The sequence below is a fragment of the Misgurnus anguillicaudatus genome, unplaced genomic scaffold (genome assembly GCF_027580225.2).
Source record: "Misgurnus anguillicaudatus unplaced genomic scaffold, ASM2758022v2 HiC_scaffold_31, whole genome shotgun sequence".
Classification (NCBI taxonomy): Eukaryota; Metazoa; Chordata; class Actinopteri; order Cypriniformes; family Cobitidae; genus Misgurnus; species Misgurnus anguillicaudatus.
The window spans coordinates 4,257,721-4,282,571 of NW_027395281.1; the positions used below are offsets into that span (position 1 = coordinate 4,257,721).

A 24,851-nucleotide genomic window follows, 5' to 3' on the forward strand; every position below is an offset into this window, starting at 1 on the left:
GTTTTAAACAACTTTGGTGAAGAAATGTGGACGTAAACTTCAGGTGTGCTCAACTTTCAAGCAGCATGTGTGTGGAAACGTCCGTAAACAGTGCGGGGGTAAACGCGTCATCTGTATTAAAACGCTATGATTGGCCCAAAGCTGTCAGCACGGTCTGACGTCGTCCATTCTAAATGCCGGTAATCCTATAATTTTCGTTCACTGTAAATTACTGGTAATCTTACAACCTGTCTTACTGGTAAATTGGGAGCACTGATTTACCGGAAAGGTTCTGTTCACACATGATCTGTTAACTGCAATTTACCAGTAAATTACCAGTTAAGACTGTATGTGTGAAAGGGACTAATGTCAAGTCACTTCCTTCGAATGCTAAAGAGGAGCCTCGCCTAGCCCCTGAAAAACACAAATGGAACAGGCTAGCAAGTGCCCATCATTACATCAGTGAAAAGGTGTGCGTTCGGTGCTGCGTGCATAGGATTGTGGGTGATTTCAGAGTGCGAAGGCTACACATATGCATCCTTTCCTGTATATGGGATATTTCTTGAACAAAGGACTCAGTTGAACAATCAGTAGACGGCTCAAGTGCAGGCAGGGACACAGAGATAACAGTAAATGATCACTTGGGCAGGACCACAGAGCCAGATGACAAACAGCAGTCCAGACCCCCTGTGAAACAAAATTAAATGCAAGACAAGTGGCTGATGAAATGACCAGGGCAGAGGTGTACAGTCCTGGGCAGGTCCCGGGAAGAGACTGCTTCAGATGAGCAGCACAGGGTCCAAGAAGAGATCTGGGTGGAAAGATTATCAGGATCAAGAGTTACAGGGGCTTTCCAGGAACAAAAAAAAACTAACAAGAGAGGAAGCAGGAATCAGGTTTGGGGAATGAACCAATGAGAGAATCATTAATTAGGAAACAAGGAGGTTGGATCAAGACAAGACAGTAGAGCACATGACATCTAGAAACAAAGAAGACAAAAAGTAACACGAGCACAAAAACAGTATAGAAGACAGATTTGCCACAGTCCTGGCACAGAAAAGAAGAAAAACAAACATGATTTTAACTTGTGAATTCTGGAAATATATTTAGTAAATTAAGATCTGTTCTACAGTGATATTTACACGGAATAACATTTACACCATGTTTTGAAGAGCAGTTAGACTAACTCATATCCTTCATCATTGTAGGATCCAGTTCAAGGTCCCACCAGGTGATGATTGGTCCTGGATTATTTGTACTAGTGATCATGTCGGTGATAGTCCTGGTTTAGCCTGCTACAGGAGGTGTAAGTAATATATCACATGACATGACATGACAGCAGTTTAATAACAGTCTTTTGTTGTGGAGTTGTGTTAAATATTTATTAAAAATACTTATATTTAATTTTCTAATGCATAAATGGGTGGTTTCCTGGACAGGGATTAGACAAGTCTTAGACAGTGTTGGGAGTAACGCATTACAAAATATAATATATTACAGTAATATATTTGTTTTTGCTGTAACGCAGTAATATAACACATTACTGATAAAAAAATTGGTAATATTTTACTCAAATATATTTACAAATAGGAAACAGGAAAAACAGGAAAAATCTGCTGTGTAGAATAACGTTCGTATTTCTGTTTCCGAGTGCTGTATGCAGCATGTTAATTTTTACTTTCATTTTGTATTTGAACTGCGATTTGGACAAGATGCGTGTCAAATATACACGCGTTTCTTAAAAAGAGCCGAATCTGGGAAGTCCGCGGCTGTACAAACATTGACTAAAGTGGTCGCAATCAGGTCCGGTAGCGCAGCACACGCATAATTCTGCGAGTGAGAGAACTTAGTAAAAGCAACAGAAAGTTTCTATCGGTCTCCTGTGCTGCCTGAACCTCAGAAGTAACGAGACTTTTAAAAAGCCTGCCAGTAAAATCCATATCAACAGCAGCAATGACAAGTTAAGTTAACGTTGGTATGGTTACAGTCCATATACATAGTATACATAATAGATTGCTAGGCTACTCCTATGCTATCTACAGTTTTATTACAAACAGCAACCTAAACTACAACATAACATTAGTGTAGACTTAAACATGGTTATCTAAATAGTACATTTAAACATCACTGTTTAAAGTTTTTACCAGCCTTTGTATGGGAACCTATATTCATTGTTTGGCAAAAAGCAGTGTTCCTCTGTTTGTCTATTTTATTAAGCAATTATATTTTAGCCTACATGTAATCCCTATATTGGACTGAAATGAGCTGTATTCCTTGAGGCCTGATCCTCCAATAGCACTTTTTGATAAGTTGTGTCAATCCAGTGCATGCCAGGTTTGTGCTGTGAATCTGAATTAAAAGTGAATTAAAGAATAGAAATGAAAAGAGGTTGCGTGTCTTGCCATGTTATTAGGCTATAGGTTGCATTATAGTGGGTTCTATTGTGTTTGGTATGTGTACCATAATTTACCAGACTTTTACCAGATCATTTGTCTATGTTTTTGATTCTGACAGTGACTGTTACTGTATTTTGCCATAAATCTTCACTTTGCCTATTCAAAGCTCGAGGGCCAACACATAACTTCTAGATTTATAAGCAGCAACAAACTACATTTTAACATTTTATAATGCCTAGTCATACTTCTGTTATTTTTATGAAAGTAACTCAAAAGTAACGCAAAAGTAGTGTAACTCATTACAGTTCAGAGACAGTAATATTGTAATATAACTTATTACTTTCAAATGACAGTAATTTGTTATATATAATGTATTACAATTTGGAAGTAACTTTCTCAACACTAGTCCTAGTAGACTAAAATAAAATAAATGTACGAGCTGTCCAAACTCAAAACAACTTGTACTGTCATATCTTAAAATACATCAGTGCCCTTCGTTTTGACTCAGAATGCACACAATTTAGTAAGGGATGTTTGTTAAAACTAGTTATATTTCCTAATTAAACTAAGGCCTAATCCTGATTTAAGATAATCACTGTCCGCGAAACCACCTCAAAATGTTTGGTCATAAAATATATGAGCAGTATTAAAGTTTGATTTCACTCATTGATTTTAATATTTGTCATGATCTTACTCAGTCAATATTAAATATATTAAGGTTATATTTTCACACAATGTTCTTTACGTTATGTAGGTTGAGTTTATTTAGAAAACAATAAATCACAAAAAAATTATATAGCTGGATTTTCACATGCAATGATTTACACTACTGTATGAATTTTACTTTAGGCCAACCATGGATCTCTTTACATTGTAATCTCTTGGATTTTAAAATGACTTATGTGTTAAAGCAACACTAAAGAGTTTTTTTTTCTGTAAAATAACTTTTCCAAAAAAGTTTCAATCGTTCATCCACTTGAAACAGGGTGTAATGGACAATTACGCTTCTAACCTGTAGGGGGAGCAGAGAGCAAAAACGTGTCAGGTTACGTATGTAACCCTGGTTCCCTGAGAAGGGAACGAGACGCTGCGTCGCCATAGCAACGCTTTGGGGAATGCCTCGGCATGACTGATCTGAAGCACGTGTAACACATAATCAATAATTTGATGATTGGATATAGGCTGGATGCCGTGCGGACCAGGGGTATAAGAAGGCATCCCACACAAACACACTCGCTACCAAGTGCCGAAGCAAGTGCCTGCAGGGATGCAGGGAGTATTGCATGGAGACGCAGCGTCTCTTTCCCTTCTCAGGGAACCAGGGTTACATACGTAACCTGAGACGTTCCCTTTCGAGGAACTTGAGCTGCGTCGCCATAGCAACGCTTTGGGGAACGAGATGCCCACGCTTCCATACTACCAAATGCCTGCAGCGTGTATAACTGAACACAGTCAAGGCAAAAGAACCTGGGACCCTAAAGAGGTCCTTTATAAGCCAGTGAGATAGCATCCACTATCCATCTGCTCGGAGTCTGCTTGGTCACCGGTAAACCTTTTCTGGGTGAACTAAAGCACACAAATAGCTGCTCGGACTTCCTCCACTGAGCAGTCCTGTGAACATATGTATCCAGTGCTCACACAGGACACACCAAATTCAGCTTTTCCTGGTCCGCACTCCTGAATGGGGGAGGACAAAGGGCCTGCAGAACAATGGGCCTCGGCACATTGTTCAGCACCTTAGGAACATAACCTGGCCTTGGGTGTAGAAAAGCCTTAGCCATCCCTGGTGCAAACTCAAGACATGTCGGGGATACCGACAGGGCCTGAAGGTCCCCCACTCGCTCTAAAGAAGTAATAGCCAGAAGGAACACAGTCTTAAAGGCCAGAAACCTATCTAGCGAAGTCTCAAGTGGCTCGAACGGAGCCAACGAGAGCCCTTCCAGCACGACCGCTAGGTCCCAAGTAGGCACCCTAGTAGGGCTGTTGAAACGAATTTCAGTAATCGAACATAATTCGAATATTAAAAAAAATAATACTAATCGAATGTTAAAACTACTATTCGAATGGGATTTAAAAAAAAAATAGATTTAAAAATATTTTTTTATGTGTTCACTATCTAACGCATTTATGCTGTTAAATACCGCTAGCTACCTCGACCCGCATTTCCATCGGCTAATTCATTTGAAACAAGACCAGCAGCAGAAGGTACGTGAGAAAGAGAAAGCGGAGCTGATAGCGATTGCGGAGGAAGGTTATGAGGAAGACGAGAACTGAGCAGCCAAGGTGAAGAGGACAGTGTCAGGAGAAAACCGCTCTCAGTCCGTCTCCGACCGTTTTGGGAATGTCTTTAATGCTAATTTGTTTGGATACGTTTGTCTTTTCGACCAGTGACAAAATACTTGTTCAAGATCACACTTCCTCTAAGGTGTGTTTAAATGAAAAAAGAATAGAGAAATTGGAGGCCAGGGGATGTGTGTGCTGTGTGTAAGTATTGTATAACTAATGATGCGATCTACGCAGCCCTCATACGTGAACAAAGAGAACTGCGTTGATAATGAAATTTTTCATTAAAGTTGACAACTTTGTTAATTTTGTGTCTAAGCTTAATCATTAATTAGCAAGAAAGATATCACCTGTTATTAAATAATTACATGTTTATTAGTAATACTGCAATGTCTTCTAGTGGACATAATTTAAAGCAAGTCAACTATACGAGCTCATAGTGGCATTGGCAATGCATAAGCCCGTTTTTACACTGTGTGTAGATAGGTATAGTAAATATTAACAAGTCAAATTTGAGCATTAAATAATCGATTATAAATTGAATATTAAAAAAAATAATGAATGAAATTCGAATGGGATAATAGAGGAAGATTGACGGCCCTACACCCTAGTGCGGCTAACAGGTCGCAACCTGCGAGTGCAACAAAGCGAGCCACTTATGGGTGTCTACCCACTGATGAGCCTTCCACAGGAGTATGGTAGGCAGAAACTGCTGCCACATAAACCTTAAGGGTGGAAGGAGTTAATCCATCAGAGAAACGCTCCTGCAGAAACCTCAGAACTACGTCGACAGGACAGTAAACTGGGTCTGTCAGATGAGCTGAACACCAAGAGGTGAAAATTTCCCACTTAAGGGAATAAAGTTTCCCCGTGGAGGGATAAACACAACCAGGGGAAAGGCATACAGACATAGCCTCGGCCACGCCTGTACCATGGAAACCACAGTGGGCAAACTGTGGTGTCCTGGGATGCAAACAGATCTACCTCTGCGCGTCCAAACCTTTTCCAGATGTGGTTCACCACATCTAGATGAAGTCTCCACTCCCACTGGAGATGTCTGTTGGCATCTGCCACATTCAGGTGGCCTGGTATGTAGACTGCCCTCAGAGAGTCCAGAAGTGTATGGTAGGCAGAAACTGCTGCCACCTATACCTTAACCCTCTGGGGTCCGACCATTTTGGGACACTGTCAGAGGTTCTGACATGCTCTTACATTTGGTCTTTTTTCAGTTGCTTTAAAACATAATAATGGCAAGTGTCTCATACCACTGTGTTCAGCACAAACTGAGCTATAATATTATATGAGCTACATGTATGTACATGTTTATATTTTTCAGAGAAAAAGGTTTATGCGTGTTTTTTAAAAAAGCAAAAATTTTAAGTCACTGATATAAGTTCACAAAACCCATACTAAACATGTTTTAACAAGACTTTCCTAAACAGAATCTAGTAGCCTAGAGTTTTTTCTTTAAAATGATGTGAAAATCATCCCGCCTACTTATTCACATAAAACAATGTATTGATTTAGAAATTGTAAGACACTTTTTGTTTAGAGTGGCCGTATGCGAGAAGGATTGATTGACAGCTAGCAAACAAAGGCTCGCATAATGAGCTGCATAATGAGGCAGGAGGGAACTACAGTAAAGAATGTGAGGACAAATGTACACGTTTGTTTGAGGTTTATTAAGAAGTTAACAATATAATCAAAATAGAAATGAAGGTCAGTAGGACATTTTCAGTTTATTTGGAAACAAACCCTATTAAAAACCTTAACTTGTATAAGAAACTGATAAACAACAGAGCTGTAAACTTCATGTGGCTCATGTTACCATATAACTTTATGTCCAAAGAGTGTGAATATGTTTTTCCACTTCATAGTTTTGTACTGATGAGAGGGATGCAGACCTCTAAGAGAGTTATAAACAGCTGTTAGCATAAGTTGTCCACAGAAATACCCTTACATACATAACTGATGGGTAAATGATAGCACTACATTCAGATAAACTATCATAAACTAAATTAGTATCTCAGATAAACATCTGCAATAATTAGTTATATAAAAAGCTGTTTTCAGATGACTGTTTTCAGATGCCCATCCCCTTATCGTCTAGCTTCTGTTTTAAACGCGTTTCTGTAAGCGAGTATGAACTTTAAAAACACATCGCAAATGGATGTGCGCGAGCTCGCGTCTCCGTGTAAACAACGCGGAGCTCATAAAAACGGTGTCGCGTGTAAAGCGCAATGTATGGAATTACCTTGCATGTAAACAATATGGAATCATTTTACAGCAAATCCCGCAGTGCAGCATTTACTCAAAGTTGCCATGACAGATACGAAAGTGAATAACTGTGTCTTAACACTGTACAACATGTAACAGATATCCGCCATTACGGGAGGTCACGCGGATTTGTTTGTAAATAAGCATGTAAACATGGAATCATATTACAGCACACACTTAAAAGATACAGCAGTTCAGGCTTACTGAAAGTTTCCATGAAGGATATAAGTGAATAACTGTGTTTAACACTGTTACAGCATGTAACAGATATCCGCCATTACGGGAGGTCACGCGGATTTGTTTGTAAATAAGCATGTAAACATGGAATCATATTACAGCACACACTTAAAAGATACAGCAGTTCAGGCTTACTGAAAGTTTCCATGAAGGATATAAGTGAATAACTGTGTTTAACACTGTTACAGCATGTAACAGATATCCGCCATTACGGGAGGTCACGCGGATTTGTTTGTAAATAAGCATGTAAACATGGAATCATATTACAGCACACACTTAAAAGATACAGCAGTTCAGGCTTACTGAAAGTTTCCATGAAGGATATAAGTGAATAACTGTGTTTAACACTGTTACAGCATGAAACAGTGAAATCCGCCATTACGTGAGATCGCGTCCGTTTGTAAACAACGAAAGTTTTTCAATCCGAAGCGTGTAGTCTGCTAAGGTTGCTTAACGTTACTGTATGTAGGCTGAACTGCACAAGCCATGAGCATATTAAGTTACATGATAGCAAATATAAATGGTATAAATTAACTGTTAACGTTGCTTACTTCTAATCCAGCAGTGCGTTCTCCATTGTTCTTCTAAGGTAACGTTAAAGATAAATGCTTCTCTTCCTCAATGTCCAGACATAAATGAAGATATTCCTCACGTGTGTGAATAAAGTTTATAATCCAAACATGCGGTAAAAAGTCTTTAAATCTGATCAAACTTTACGCTTTGCTTGTTATGGTTGAACGGCTCGTGTCTTCATTACCATGTCAACAGCTGTGGGCGTGACCAAATTAAAGATAATGAAGTCAGCCAGGAAAAACGGTACTCTCTTTACTTCAATGCAGATTACATAAACAGGCAATATTTGTTTTTGATTATATTTAGCTTGTTTAAAAGTAGACATTTCAGGCTTTCTTTGGATGTGTGTATCATGCTTGTGTGACGAGTATTCGCGGAGTTTCAATTGATTTTTGTAACGTGTTTTGAGAGACAGCTGGCGGAGACAGAAATGTCTGGATGCACACCCTGTTTATTTTCTTTATTTGACAAAAACACAAAGATCTGTTGTTATTGTGAATGAACACATATTAAAGAAGACCCTTTACCATTTCAAATGATGTCAAACACGTAAGTGTATGATTATTAATGATGGAGTATTTTAAGTTGATTCTGCCATGATAAGGAAAAAACACGTCAAAATGCGGCCCCGCGTTTTTGGACCCCAGGGGGTTAAAGGTGGAGTAATGATATGGCCTTCACAACCTCAGTTGGTAGCATGACATTCTTCCAAAGGAGTATGGTAGGCAGAGACTGCTGCCACCTAAACCTTAGGGCGGAAGGAGTTAACCCAGCAGAGAATTGCTCCTGCAGAAACCTCAGTACCACATCAAGGGGCAGTTGACTGGGTCTGTCAGGTGAGCTGAACACCGAAAGGTGAAGTTTCTCTACTTTAGGGCATAAGCTTCTTCGTTGAGGGAGCTCTGAAGTGATCATCTGGTTCACACAACCTCATTCGGGAGCATGAGGTCCTTCCAAAGGAGCATGGTAGGCAGAGACTGCTGCCACCTAGACCTTAAGGGTGGAAGGAGTTAAGCCAGCAGAGAATTGCTGCTGCAGAAACCTCAGTACTACATAAACAGGCCAGTTGACTGGGTTTGTAAGGGGAGTTAAACACCAATAGGTGAAATATTCTCCACTTAAGGGCATAAAGCTCTCTCGAGGGGTTGTCCAGACGAGATATGAGGTCCTTCCAGAAGGAGTATGGTAGGCAGAAACCGCTGCCACCTAAGCCTTAATAAGGGAAGGAATTAAGCCAACAGAGAATTGCTCCTGCAGAAACCTCAGTACCACATAAACAGGGCAGTTAACTGGGTTTGTCAGGAGTAAAGTATGGTCTCCACAACCTCAGTTGGGAGACATGAGCCTACGAGCCTGGCCCCCTAAGAAGCCAAACCAACAGGCCATATCTCTGGCAAGCTTCCTCCAGAACTTCTGTGGCAGAGTGATTGGGGAAAAGAGAAAGCCACATTAGGCATCACTGAAAGATTCCCCTCCTTTTGGAACAATAAAGTAAAGGCTGTAAGCTGTCATTTCTCATGTGGAGGTTCTACAGCCTCCTGCACAAGAATGTAGCCATGCTGCACTACTGGAGCCAGCTGTATGCAGGTGAAGGTTAATGTCGGCTGCCTGTCGTACTACGCACCAAAGGGAAGCAGGCACCATGAATGAGGTGTGAGCTGCTTTGCTTCAATAAGAAAGTGAGTGCCACGAACGAAGACGTCACCCGCCTCAGCAGATGAGGGTCTCGAATCGTAACACACAAAATCATTATCTGACTTATGACGCACCAGCGGCCGATCAGGAGAATAAATGCTGTGCACAGCTGTACAAGCAACACACAGCATAGACACAAAATCACTGTTTGACTCATCAAACAATGACAAACAGCTCATGCAGGCTGTGACAGGCAGATGCACATACATAGCCTACACATACAGGTGTAAAACGTATGTATATATAATACCTTCATACTGTTAAAAGAGTTGGCTTCACGTGGAAACGGCACGTTTAGCCTTAAACAGTAGGCGGATTATGAAGAGGATCCATCTCTCCGGAGATAGACAGCTCTCACGCAGGGCGCCTTCCCGATCCAGCGAGAGAGAGAGAGGGACTTCACGTGCAGGCGGAGATACCGCCGCCTGCACGAAATCATATTGCGACTCCCACGAGGGCAACCGCAGCTGAAAAGCGAGCTTCCTAGAGAGCGAGAGACAGATGTCACGGGTGTAGGCGGGGATACCGCCACCTGCACACACGAGTGCAGTCACCGCTCTGCCTCGACAGAAGCGGGACCGGATCCATGAGGGAGCGAGCCCGAGATATCCTTTTCTAAGCACGAAGCTGGAGCGCAACACATGCACGGGAATTCTCACAGTGCACACAGTCAGTTTCCTCAAAAGCCAACTGTGCATGCTGCGCTCTAAGACACATATACATGTGTATCCTTGTCTGTGATATCGCACCGACAGGGAGATACACAAACTTGAACTTCTTAAACATACTTCAGATTTATGCAAACGTACACGCAGTCACTTGCTGAGGCACTAAAAGCGAGTGTGTTTGTGTGGGATGCCGCCTTATACCCCTGGTCAGTACGGCATCCAGCCTATATCCAATCATCAAATTATTGATTATGTGTTACACATGCTTCAGATCAGTCACGCCGAGGCGTTCCCGAAAGCGTTGCTATGGCGACCCAGCTCGAGTTCCTCGAAAGGGAACTCTTTAGTGTTGCTTTAAATAATGTCTGTGGCAGTAAAAAAAAAGAGACATTGATGTTTAGTTTTACAACACAAACTCAACACAGTCATATATCAAATGTTAAAACTGATGATCATATGATCTGTTAACACCTGTGATTCTTTCTGTGTTTTCTTTGTAGGAATGAGTAAAAATGAAAATAATGCGAACAGTGACCATCTAAACACACAGACCTCCAACAGCAGTGATCCATAGTCACTGAATATGATATATAACAAAAGTATTAAGTTCAAAGACAGTCATATAATGTTAAAAATGTAATGTCTATATAACACATTAAAATTATCTGTGAAACTTAGCAAGTGTTAAAAGCTTTAATTTGCTTTGGTGTAAGCAAGCAAGCTCATAAAATGTAATATAAAAGTTTGCTTTTTTTCACTGCCTATGTAGGCTACAACTGACTCTGTTTATTCATATCTTAAAGCCAGTAGTAAAGAGTCAGCTATAACAACAAGCAAAGCTTTAAATAAATAAATTGGTGCATCATTTCCTCACATGGTGGCTTATTTGCTTCTTAATATTTTCCTTGAACTGTGAAATGTTTAATTTTATTCATTTCTTGTATCTACTGTATGACAGATTTCAACATCTCAGTCTGTGCAATATGTCCACTGCTGTACTTTTTCTGTTTTGAAGGTTTTTGCAACACTTACAGCAAAACAGTTTTACTATTTATTATTTTTCCATTTATTGTTTTATACTTTCTGCCTATGCTAAACATCTTTTTTTATTTTTGTATATTTCTTAATATTTTACACCTCATGCTTGACTACTGTGCCAGTATTTTCAGCAATGTGATAAACAGACATGAATGAACATTTTAAAAGTTAATGCCTGGTTTCACAGACAAGGCTTGGCTTAAACCAAGACTATGCATTAGTTAAATGAGGATATTTAAGTTGAATGCCTTAGAAAAAACATAACTATTGTGATATTGAGACAAAACAATGAGACTGACTTTTTTTTTAATAAAGTTAAGAAAAAAGTTATTCTTAATTAAGAAAGCTACATTTATTTTAGTCTGGGCTAGCCTTAGCCTTCTCTGTGAAACCAGGCACAAGTAGGTTAAGATTTAACTTTAAACAAACTGTTGCCAGTAAATAACAAATGTAAAATCTACAGTAAGTTACTGGCAACTAGTTGTAATTTCTACATTTTTTTACAGTGTGCATACTGCTAAACACAAGCGGCAACAATCAATTGCAAGTATCATCACACATGTCATTGATTTAACCTGTTTCAAATGATGTGACACAACCAATATAAGCCAGTTCCCTGTTGTATACAGTAGTAGAGTGCATTTTAGACTGTATACTGAACAATAAACAAATTGTATGTCCCTGAACATTGTGCTTTCCTTTTGTTAGTACTGACTGCTTTACAGTTTTACAGTATCACAGAAACAAATGACAAGTTTGTGAGATGCAGGGTACAGTACTGTAAAAATATGGGTAAAAATCATCACTCAAAAGTGAACTTTTACATCAGTGAACATGTCAGTCCCATCAAAATGGCAAGTCCATGTGTCATTGTTCATGAACAAGATGTTGCAAAAAATGTTGCCATGTTGTCAATATACAACATAATTGTACACAATTGTATGTTCATGAAAATTTAATTGAAAATGGAGGGAACGGCAGACAATTGTACTTATTACACGGCTCTCTGGAATGCTTGATTCTGATTGGTTCAGTTGAGACATTTGCAGGTTCGTTCTTTTCAAATAATAACCGCTCCAATTCATGTCTTATTTTTTTCTTATGTGGCAAGTAGCCGTGTAATAAGCGGGATAATGTACAGGCAGCCTGTAGTTATCGCGAAATAAGCCCCTTCAGTGTGATACACTGTCGGGGCTTATTTCCCGATAACTACCAGCTGCCTCTACATTATCCCTTACTTAATCATCTGCTTGATTGTATCAATGCATTTGCAATTTGTCCAGTCAATGACAATGAATCTGTAAAAATGTGCTTCTCCATTAAAACTATGTTTTGAACCATGTGTTTTCTATTTTTTTGGTGTAGTGTTTACTCACTGTTTGGTAGTGTATATCATTATGATCCCTTTGTTTATGGATTGAGAGCAGTGTTTGATTTTGAATAAACAGGTAGAACTGTTTTGGGGCGAAAGTTTCATTTTGCAAGTCAGAGGTTTTGCAAATAGTGCTTGAAGATGAGGTTTTGTGTTTAATGTTTTCAGAAAAAGGAGCAAGGTTTCAGAAATTGTGTTTTAGCAATTGAGAAAAACTGTAACACTTTGTCTCTCTTTTTATCAGTTTATCTAAATGTGTGTGCCATTTACTCTATATACCAAGATAATTAAAAACTTTCCAATAAAAATAATGACACAAGTTTCATTGAAAGATTTCTGAGCACAAACAAAAATGAAGAAACATCAACTTCAATGCGGCAGTGCACAGACCATTAGTGGCGGCTGGTGACTGCTCTTTGGAGGGTTGGGAATTCACAATATGTGTTCGGAGTGGGTTTGCTCGTGTTTTCAAAACATGTGTTTTGTCAAAATAAGTGTCTGCTGCACACGTGTCAAAACCAATTATGATAAGAGATGCTCACGTTCACAAAATACTCACAAGACATTAACACCACCCTTAAAAAAAAAATATATATATATATATTACTTGAAATATATTGGAATATATTGGAAAATATAAATATTAAATCCCATATATGGGAATATGTTGTCTAATATATTACATTATATTTTCCAATATACTGCAATATATTTTTGTTTCGTATGGTACACTCTGATTATGCATGAGATTAAGCGAGTATAAACGCAAGTGTCTCTTTTATCATAAACCCTTTAGATGCATGTGCAGCAGACACTTATTTTGACAAGAAATGATGCACATAGTTTCAGTTGACGCACCAAACAAATTTTGAATGAGGAACCACACACGACAGGCTAAATAAACATGTCGTGACAAGCTTCTCATTGGGCACAACTTACTTCCCCATTTCTGTTAAACTGAGACAGCCTCAGGTTAACAGAAATGGGAAAGTAAGTTGTGCCCTATGAGAAGCTTGTCACGACATGTACATTTAGTCTGAAACCGCCTACTTTCATACTATAGACGAAAAACAGTAGATAAGGCAAGTAGTATGTAACGTCATTCCAGTTATCAACTAACTTGTTGTTATGACGACGTATGTCACGTGATGTATCAATATGGCGTATGTAGTATGTCCGAATTCATTACTATCCATATTCATACTATATACTATTTTAACTGTCATTGAGTAGGTACTTAAAGGAACAGTATGTAGGATTGTGGCCAAAACTGATACTGCAATCCCAAAACTTGTGGCTAAAACTGGTACTGCAATCACACAACTGGTGGCCAATACACAACATGACAACAATGGTGCTGTTTTCATACATAAAGCCTTCAGGAGCTATTAAAGACGAGAATAACCAATTTCTATGCTTGTTAATATTTTAAACCTAAGTAAAAGAAAATGTACTAACTTTTTCTTTATACGTTATAGCTTTTGACAAAGGCATTTTCTTTTCACATACATTCAGATATTAGAATAAAAAAGAACATAACACAAATAATAATACCTGGCAGCAACCAGAAGCGATCAACCCAGTTTTCCGGTTTGGTCACATGACATTCGACATATACCCTATTGTGTGCCCTCGAAAAAGAAGTCACCAGATGCAGGCCGCGACTGTTAAGCATACAACATCGCAGCATGATTCAAGAACACAGATGCGAATGATCTTGTGATACTTTGATGTCTTACACACAAGGGTCTGTGTATCACTGGATGAAGTCCAACACCCTTTTTGGTTTTCAAAGCGATCAAACCCCGTCCAATGAGAAGATATAGTTGTGTTTATTTTTTTTAATGACCCATGCACAAACTTAGAATGAGACAAAATGTGAATTTAAAAGCAGGCTTTATTTAACAAAACATTTCTCAACCAATCAGAATAAAGCATTCAAGCAGGCCCATGGTATAAATCTTTATAATGCATTTTATTATGTACCTGTATAGGGGATTTAGTTTTACCTTTATTGTCATTGCATGTACACAACGAAATTTGACATCTCTCATAAAAAAAGGCACTGTATTCATCCATAATATCTACATTAAAAAATAATTTAAAAAACAATAAAAGTAACTTAAAAATGTCTTATGTGAATTAACTTTACATATTGCATACATGCTCATTCGGGATCATTAAAGCAGTTGTGAGAGGATAGGGACACAGGAAAGAGAATTAAGTTCTAGAATAGCAGTTGGATAAAAACTATTTCTGAATCTTGAAGTCAGAGTCTTTAGAGCTCTGTAGCGTCTTCCAGACGGTAGTAGTGCAAACAGATTACAAGAGGGGTGAGTGCTGTCCTTAATGATAATTGATGCTCTTTTGCAACAGCGACGCCTGTAGATCTCATCAAGGGGGGGGGGGGCAGTGAAAGTCCGATAATTTTTTGTGATGTTTTTATAACCCTCTGTAATGTAGCTTTTTAAGCCGTTGAACAATTCCCATACCAGGCTGTAATACAGTAAGTTATTGCGCTTTCTACACAGATAGGACCCATAGCTTTCTTACAGATAGGACTCATAGATCGGTAGCCTGGTCCAACCAGACTCTCATAGATTCATTTCATTTGTACAGAGAGTCTAGCCACGCTCCATTGCAAAGCGTTACTTCTGTTAAGGAGGGTCCTCTGTTGAAGTTTAAAACTATTGGATCTGCCTAGAGTCACTCTGAATCTGCCATAACCAATCGCTAACGTGTGGTCGGGACATATATCATGCACCGAAAGTCAGAATAATCAGACAAACAAAACTTAGCAAACCTGGTTCTTGCTCCGGCTTTAACTTGTGTATATTCTGCAGTTTTGCAACAACGGACCGAATAGCTTTTCTCACGTCTTTCTCCGCTGCCATTACTGAACTACAACTCAAACTGACACACGACCTCAACGTCATCGTTCTTAGCCACCCCCATCTGTTCTCTGATTGGACCTGCAGATTTTTGCAGGAGAAAACGAAACTCTACACAGCAGACCCAGACGTAGTACTGAAGCGAAATGAAAATTAAGCGGAAGCACGTAGGAGGGCGGAGCCAGGCTAATAGATCGGTACTGATAAATGGAATCTTGGGTTATCTGTTTCACGTTTCACACTGTTCATACTTAATGAGGGGTTAGGAGATAACCCTGGATATTTATAATGTGACGTTTTACACTGTGAATTCCTGAACCGTACTCTGGTTTCCTCCTACAGGCTAAAAACATATCAAAAAGATATCAAATTGCCCCTCCCCCGACCTGTGTATGGATTAACTTGTCTGGATCAACTGTTTATGGATTAACCTGTTCTCACCATGAATGTAGCCATAGATGCTAGATTGGTGTAAAAAGAAAGAAAGAATTCCTAAACCCTAGGTTAACATTTTTTTATTTGCATATTTTCTATGTCAACAGTCATGATTGGAAAAAAAGCAATGTCAACTGTTGTTTCACATTGCATGCATTTGGCACCGCAATGTGGGGGTAACCCTGCTTCTGGGTGAGTTTTATAACCCTGGGCTAATTTCATGGATAACCAAGCTTTTAAATTACAAGTGTGAATCCTTAACAGGGTTATAAAGATAACCCATATTTAAGTGCAGTGTAAAAAAGAAGGGATTTTCAAACTGCACTTAATCATGGGTTATCTTCATTCTAAACCCTGCTTTCAACCCTAGGTTAAGGAGCGTTTCACACTTGTATTTTAGAAGCTGGGTTATCCATGAAATTAACCCAGGGTTATGAAACCCGTTAAATTGGGGTTTAGAAAACCGGGGGTTAAATATTTCAAGTGTGAAAAGCCCTAGAGATTTTGTGATAACTGACAGAAGGCAGCATTTTAGACCTTCCGGATGCAGCCTATATTGAGTCCTTAATGATAAAATAATAATAAACAGGTGCAGTCCTTGGGCTACATGGGCTGCATCCAAAATCTCTAAAATGCTGCCTTTGGAGTGCATGGGCATGCTCAGGGAATGTGATTAGCTGAGTTAGGGGGCCACATTTATAAAGCGTTTTTATGCACAGATTTGATCTTAGACCATGTGTACGCTCAATTCCACTACAACGCTCAGATTTATAAAACTCGTCTTTGACGTGGAAAAGTACTTAACTCCATGCAGGTTCCGACTTGACGTATGCATGTTTCCTTGTGGCAATATTGCAGTATTGCAGGTTGGCATATTCAAAACTTTTACAGCATCAACATCATCTGTATTAGAGTTTAGATTGGGCCCAAAAAACCAATCCCGACCCTACCAAAGCCCCTGCACGTTGTGTCCGAGCCCGGCCCGACCAACAGATTAACTGTAATTATGAGCCTGAGCCCAATTTAAACCAGATAATGTTTTAATAGTGTGCTGTGATGTTCTCAACTACAATTCAGGGTTGTTTGAACTACAGAAATCTGTTCAGAATGATCTTGAACTAATGCAACAAGGACGAAGCATGTAAACTGCGCTGTTTGTTTATTCAGAATGGAAACGTAATAAAAAACATGCAAAAATTATGCACACAGAAAATGAACAAGAATGAACTGTGGATGGCCTATAGGAGAAGGCAAGGTTTTAGAATAAATTTTAAACAAAATATGTTAGCCTATTTTGATATTTTAAAATGTAGACCTATTCCGATGCAAAAAGGTGGTGCCCAAGCTATAGGTTCAGGAAACGATTTTCTAGTTTGTCATCTTTTCATAAAATATTTAAAATATAGCAAAAATGTTTAGTGGTGTTAAACACACATGTAATGTTACAGAACATATGCTTTACTGTATGAAAGTTAAAACGACGGAATTTAATGATTAAAACGAAGTTAAAGGAACTAAACTGTAAAGCCTTGATGTACAATAAGGGACATGCGACATTTAAGAGTGGAGGGTATTTCAAAAATTTATATAAATTATTCCCATGCATTGATTTTAATGTTAATCATCTGTAAATCCAAATGAATCCATATGGAATATTTCGACAGTTTAGGATATGATCTTTGAATTTTAAAGTTGAAATATCTTATTTTTACATCGCCGCGCAGGAGGCATGGCAAACTGAAACAGAACTTTAAAGACACAAATATTATGTCTACGTGAAAAACTATATTTGAATGAAACCCGTGAATTGAAAGGTCAACTAATAATTGCCTTAACTCGAGTGATGTCAATAAAGTTTCCATGTTAGAATTTAGAAATATTAAAAACTTAAGCAAACGACAACATATATGTTTTCGTACCACTCACCATTGTAGCAGATAATTTGGCGGAAATCTAATGCTACGTTCACACCAAACGCGGGGCATCGCGTTACTCGCTCTAGATTACTTGCAAGATTTTACTTTGTGTCATGCAAAAATTTTCGCTTGAGTTGAATATTTTCACCCCATGCGAGGACGCGTCTGTTCCCATCTTTGCATTGACTTTGTATGTAATCTACTCACGCAAATTGTTGAACTCGCATCTGGCGTGAACCCACAATAAGAGCATTCAAAATTTTAAGATCATTTGTGATTTATAAACTGCACATCTGGAAAAGAGGCGTATGCACATTTTTTTGTGAGTACGCTCCTTTTGTCTGAATCACACGTACAATCATTTCAGAAATGTAGGATAGTTCCTACGTTGCACTTTTATAAATGAGGCCCCTGGTCAAGTTGAAAAACATAAAATGACACCATCTGGATCACAAATTGAGTGCAAATAAAGTTATATTTTCACTTTTTTGACCTTTTGATTGCATTTCTAGCGATAAATTAGTATTGTAGTTTTAAATATGTGATTCATTTTCACAAACACACTCTCCGTTTATGTTTCAAACAGAATTCCATTATGCTGCCCATAGGGTAGCTGACTTGTTGCCTCACTTTCTTATGAGGCAATGACTTCGGAGGCATGAAAGTAGCTCTGTGAAATATAAACAGAGAGCGCCTTTGTAATAACTAATCCCATATTTAAAAAACTAAAAATTAAAACTGAAAACTCTCAAAACAGAAGGAAGCTAATAAACATGAATAAAGTTAACTGTTATTTAGGAATCTAATTCTTTAGATGTCGTTGGTGTTTGTTTTCTCTTCTGTTCAGCTCTTCTGGATTTGATGTCATAACCAAGAACAATCACAGCAGCCAGAGCAGCCATGCCTGTTGCAGCAAGGACAGCCAATTGGAGCCTCAGCACTATGACAACATCTGAGAAAATAAATAAAAAGTGATTTGGGTTATTTCGGGATAGGTATATTTCTTTGGACCATAGAAGACCTCTACCTCTAGATCAGGTGTTCACTTTTGTTTCGAACACCCCTACAAATGGCGTCCCATTCGCGAAGGGCACTTTAAGGGTGCATAAATGCAGTTTGGGTATACCATACTTTACAATGTGTGCAAGAGTGAAATTCATTGCCACAGGTGGGATTAAGAGTAATCGACTTGTCACTCATGGCCCGGTTCCCCGGTTGCACGCTAAGAAGACTCAAAAGATACATCTTACCAAAGTTGTTTATGTTCCTAAGTGTGTTCCCCGAAGATGCAGATTTCATTTTCCAACAGGACATGGCACCTGCACATAGTGGCAAAGCTACCAGTACCTGGTTTAAGGTCCATGGTATCCCTGTTCTAAATTGGCCAGCAAACTTGTTGTGAAGAGGAAGATTCGATATGCCAGACCCAACAATGCAGAAGAGCTGAAGGCCACTATCAGAATAACCTCTCATAACACCACAGACTGATCGACTAAGTATTGAGTGCTGTACATGCTCATACTTTTCATGTTCATACTTTTCAGATAGCCAAGATTTCTAAAAATCATTTCTTTGTATTTGTCTTAAGTATTATTCAAATTTTCTGAGATACTGAATTTGGGATTTTCCTAATGCCGAGTTCAGACTGCACGATTTTTGCCCTGATTTTGGCGCACATGCAATTTGTATGGTAGCTTCTTTAAAGCTACCATTTTTAATAATAATCCCAGCCTCACGTGAGAACTGCGGTGTTGCTTGCGTGACCTTGCGTTGTTTCTTTCGCATCACTTCTCATGTGCGTTTGGTTTTGAGACATAGTTTGCGGACTGGGAGAAAGTTGTCTGCGATTCTTCCTACAGTAAAGTCATGCAGTGTGAAAACCCCTGTCGCCAATCCATCATGCAATCTGAAACAGCAGCAACTGAACGCTACCCCAGAACGCTACCCCAGATAATCACACAGTTTATGGTATATAGTATTTTAATTATGGCATGTTTCTTCAAACTAGTTATATTAAAAACAAGGCCTAGTCCTATCTTAAGCTAATCCCTGCTGCGAAACCACCCCTAAAAGTATAGTTTATAAGGTAAAATGAACATCTTTCAGCTGACCTGAACACAGCCAACAAATATCCTTGATGTTGAGATGTTGAGTTCGGTTTGTGATGGGATTGTTGAGTACACAGCTGTATGTGTTGTTATCTTGTGTTTCAACCTCCAGAGGTAGAGAAAGACTGATCTTGAAATCAGACACATTGATGCTGGACAATAAACTGTTTCCTTTATACCAGGACAGACTCACATCTCTCACATTCAACACTGAACACAATAAGGCACAATGCGAAATTGAACACTGTGATAAGTCGTTGGTAATAACAGGGTTCGCCAATGGAGCTACACAATAAGAAAACAGAAGAAATATAGCAATAAATAAAGTGCATTTTTAAAAGGTTCTGTACTATTGACATTACAACATAAAAATTATACAGGCATATTAATTAAGTAATACTGGACTCACCATAAGCTGTGAGACTGAAATCCTTGACTTTTTGATTATTTCCTATAAAAATATTTAGACGATAAAGTCCAGAGTCTTCAGTTCTGATGTCTGTGATGGTGAGATCTCCAGTCTGATTGTTCAGCTTTAGTCTTAATCTCTGAGTCTTATCATTTTCATCATATATAGGATTAATATCTTCTGACCTCTTGATTTTGGCGATGCAGGTGTTTTTAAACCACCACTCAATCTCTTTATCTCTCTGTATTTCAGTAAGATCAGTGTGTAGAGTAACAGAATCTCCCTCAAACACTAACTTCACTTCTGTTTCACCAAAAACACCTGAAAAACAAGTTTACATAACTGTTACCTTTATGCTTAATACATAGGCTACATGACATGTCATGATAGTGTCATGATATTTTAAAACAAAATATAAAATAGAATCTAAACAGATTTAATTATAAAACATACACTTTTTTTTAATTTAACTTGAAACTAACAATATTCATCATTGTATATCATATATGTAACACACATAAAAATATATTTAATATACAAAAATATATAACACTTACCCACCAGAAGACAAAAACACACCAAATTAAACGCGTTAATCATGTTCAACAGTTAAAACATAGAATGAAGAAACATGTTTTATCATTGCTATGTGTCAACTGAGGTTATGGCTGAAAAAAGGATAAGGTTAATACAAGAGTAGCGTGCTTCCGCATCTGTAAATGTGCAGTGCTGTGCGTGAACGCCCATTACCTTCTAGTCAAGTGTTTGCACAATGAGAGCTTGTAAAATAATGTTGCAAGAGATATAACTGCAAGCTTTTATGCATATATGAAGGGATTTTACAAAGCTACTGTCCACAAAACAGAGACTCACATGCATTCATATTTACAAGAAAAACAAAGAGGTTTTCTTTAACACAATATAATAAAAAGACCACAACAACATTCATACAATATACTGTATGCAGAAATGAGTTTGCACAGTGTTTGCTTCCATTTTTTCCCAGCACTGGACATCTGCTGGTTGGTTATAATTGACAACAGACTTTTTGTGTAGATATAAAATCAGACTGTGAGATTAATGTTAACAGACACAGACACCTTTTATACACATACAGAGTCACACATACTAAACTTCACACATCTATTTGTGATGGTGCATGCTCAGTATTTTTTCACTTCTTCATTTGCAACCAAGCTCATTAAATATTTGTTCTAGTGGTCCAAACCACCCAGAACAGTAATAATAATATTTTAAGGTATAAAAGATTGTAGATAAAGAAAAGAAAGATAAAGATTCTGCATCAACTAAATGTTTTAGCTGCTACAGCAGGGATGGGCAACTTCGGTCCTGGAGGGCCGGTGTCCTGCAGAGTTTAGCTCCAACTTGCCTCAGCACACCTGCCTAAAAGTTTCTAGTATGCCTAGTAAGACCGTAATTGGCTGCCTCAGCACACCTGCCTAAAAGTTTCTAGTATGCGGTTGGAGCTAAAACTCTGCAGGACACCGGCCCTCCAGGATTGAAGTTGCCCATCCCTGTGCTACACTGTAGCTCCATTATGGAATGCCGTTAGTGACAAAATGCCTACATAAAAGATAAAAGGGTTTTTTGGTACTCCTCCACCGCCTTGGCGGCCGATGTTGCAGTGCAAGTTTCGCTAGGCAGGTTCGCTTCCTAGTTTGCCTAGTTCACTATCATGGGTTGAGGAACAAATACTGACCAACCTTCTGCAGTACCTTTCACACTTTCATTCATAATTTGACATCTGAATCACTAACCATTAGCATGTTCCACTTGCTTCTTTGGCAGGTTGAACCTTATATACAGTTGGCTATATACAGTATTTGGTGTATTTGACTTCATGCGGCACTGCGCAATCCAATCACCATATGAAATCAAATTACAAAGTATGGGGTGCCGTTTGTAAAATAAAATGCGTAAGAAAAAGGGGGACAAATTTTGTTAGATTTAGCTTCCAAAACAGATATTTTTGCAAGATTTAGCTAAATAACCTTTATAAAACAGGCAGTTCTGGTCCTTCATTCACTCTCTTTATATACCAATACATAAGTAAAATGTAAGTACAAAAAGTATACAAATTGAGTGTCTGTAGAACTCTCACGGCTGTTTTAAACACAGCTCATTTTTCCATTCACTCCACCCCCTCCCTTCTGGGTTTCTTCTAAAGCCACGCCCCAAAACACATGAATGTGACACCGACCGCTTTGCTGGGAGAAGGATTTACCTGAGACGAGCGGAGAGGAAGGAGCGCGGTGCATGTAGTAACATCATGTCACAATCACATGTAATAATACACCTAACTTTATCACTATGAATATAAACAAATTTGATAGCTTTAAGTACTCACTATTAAGCTAGCATATCGATACTGGTAAAGTTTAAAATATATTTTGTTTGATTCGGTAACAAACAAGCTAGTTATATTTATAAGACAAAGCTAAAAACAGATTGCATTGATACAAGTTTTATCATTACCATCAGTTACTGTAATGATGCACCGTGAGGCTGAGGATCCATTTGCAGTCTTTATTGTCTCTCAATATAAAACAGAACAGGTTAAACACCAACAGTTTAATTCAAGGGACAGGCAAACTCGTAGTCGTAATACAGGCAGGAAATCAGGGCAGGCAGCAATCACTCGTAATAATGGGTAAACAGATCAAAGTCACAAACCAGAATATAAATAGGGATGGCTCCCGCGAAACTGACGTTTCGACACTGTGTCGAGATCCCGAAGCGTAAATGTTTCGAAACACTGCTCCGAAATGTGATTCGAAACACCCATGTCACGTGATGAAGTGATTCGAAACACCAAGCGGTGCATTTCACAAGTGTTTCGAAAGGTGGCGTACCTGTCGAATCTGCGTCGAATCTTAAACTGACAGGGTAGGAAACAAATCTGACAATACATCATAGATGCGTTTTTGGCAAGATCAAATACTATAATTTACTGAAAAGAAGTCATTTTTCCTCATATGTGTATGTAACTGTCACGGCCGGGGCGGACCCAAGATAACTAAAGGGTCACGCCCCTCTCTAGTTCCCACCTCGAGGAGGTTCCCAAGACCACCCCAATGACCAGACAGACACGTGGATCACCACAAAACTGAGTTTTTATTAAATAATTAAAACATAAGGGGAAAGGGGAAGGGCAGTTTAAAACAATCTTCCTCTTCTCGCCTCCAGGGCATACGTTGGGGCAGGGGTAGGAGGTTCTTACTACTGACACTGTTGGGTCCTCTTCGAGGCATTGCTGCAAACACAGGTAAGTGATATACTGCACAGGTAGGTTACTCACAACACTGGGGCCTTGGGTTCTCTCCAAAGCATTCGTGGAGACAGAGGTAAAGAGTCTCTCACTACTGACACTGTTAAATCCTCTTCGAGGCGTTGCTGCAGACACAAGTAAGTGATATACTGCACAGGTAGGTTACTCACAACACTGGGGCCTTTAATATACTCCAAAGCATTTGTGGAGACAGAGGTAAAGGGTTTCTCACTGCTGACACTGCTGGGTCCTCTTCGAGGCGTTGCTGCAAACACAGGTAAGTGATACACTGCTCAGGTAATGTTACTCACAACACTGGGGCCTTTGGTTCCTTCCAAGCATTCGTGGAGACAGAGGTAATGGGTTCTCACTACTGACACTGTTTGATCCTCTTCGAGGCGTTGCTGCAAACACAGGTAAGTGATACACTGCTCAGGTAATGTTACTCACAACACTGGGGCCTTTGGTTCCTTCCAAGCATTCGTGGAGACAGAGGTAATGGATTCTCACTACTGACACTGTTTGATCTTCTTCGAGGCGTTACAGCAAACACAGGTAATGGTTGGGTTCTCTCCTCTGGCTCGGGCCTCAACGTGCTATTTCTTTGCACAATCCGCACGGGGCCCGATTTCACAGGTAAATATGTTCCACAACGCCCCTCTATATCTCCTAGTTACCTCTTCGGCTCACCTACGCATTCAATCTCCGCAGGGCCGGTAACGCTTGGTTGTCCAACCGATTTCCCAATATACATCCAACAGCGTCGTGTTTGCTTCTCCACATCCAAATCACTCGATAACTTCCTTGCTCCTACGTCTTCAACCTCTCGTCTTCCCTGAGGGATAAATGTGAGTCAACCCAGACGATCTCCACCGTAACCACGAGCACAAGCAACGTATGCACAAAGTGCCACCAACAACACGCTCCGGTGTAGTGCTCCTTTAATTTCCACCGCTCCGTCCTTCTCGCTTTTCTGGGCTGCCGCACTCTTTCCTCGCGCTATAAGCGCTTCCGTGGATCAACGGCGCCCTCCGGCTCCTCTAAGGACGGAGCGTGTGAACAGGTCTGCCCTAGGCAATAACAGGAGCTCGTGCCCGAAACAACTCTCCCCCTCGTGCATCTTTTGGCCCTTTTTATGTGTCTTGCCTTTTCCCTCTCCTCCAATCATGGATTGCCAGCTTCATTCGCCACACCTGTTGCTCGTTTCCTCATAATCTGTGTTGCTAGGGAGACTAGAAAGTGAAAGGTGCTTTAAAAATCGGGCCCGGGCGGAAACCATCTTCAG

The 24,851-nt window shown here is 39.3% G+C and overlaps 2 protein-coding genes across 2 annotated transcripts in view; one reads left to right on the forward strand and one right to left on the reverse strand.

The window, feature by feature from the left end:
- Positions 1-11,832, forward strand: part of LOC129453364 (uncharacterized) — a 38,303-nt gene extending 26,471 nt beyond the window's left edge. Inside the window, exons 5-6 of the mRNA XM_073865450.1 lie at positions 1,188-1,285; positions 10,609-11,832. Coding sequence (XP_073721551.1) covers positions 1,188-1,270 — 83 coding nt within the window. The 3' untranslated portion in view covers positions 1,271-1,285; positions 10,609-11,832. The remainder of the gene's footprint in view (positions 1-1,187; positions 1,286-10,608) is intronic.
- A 4,468-nt stretch (positions 11,833-16,300) lies between these two features.
- On the reverse strand, positions 16,301-21,194 carry LOC141363036 (SLAM family member 6-like). Its single transcript, XM_073865488.1, has 4 exons — positions 20,835-21,194; positions 20,278-20,598; positions 19,872-20,153; positions 16,301-18,712 (listed from the first exon to the last, which is right to left on the reverse strand). Exons 1-4 carry the CDS (start codon positions 20,875-20,877, stop codon positions 18,555-18,557), a joined length of 804 nt encoding a protein of 267 aa, XP_073721589.1. The 5' UTR covers positions 20,878-21,194; the 3' UTR covers positions 16,301-18,554.
- Positions 21,195-24,851: the final 3,657 nt, after the last annotated feature.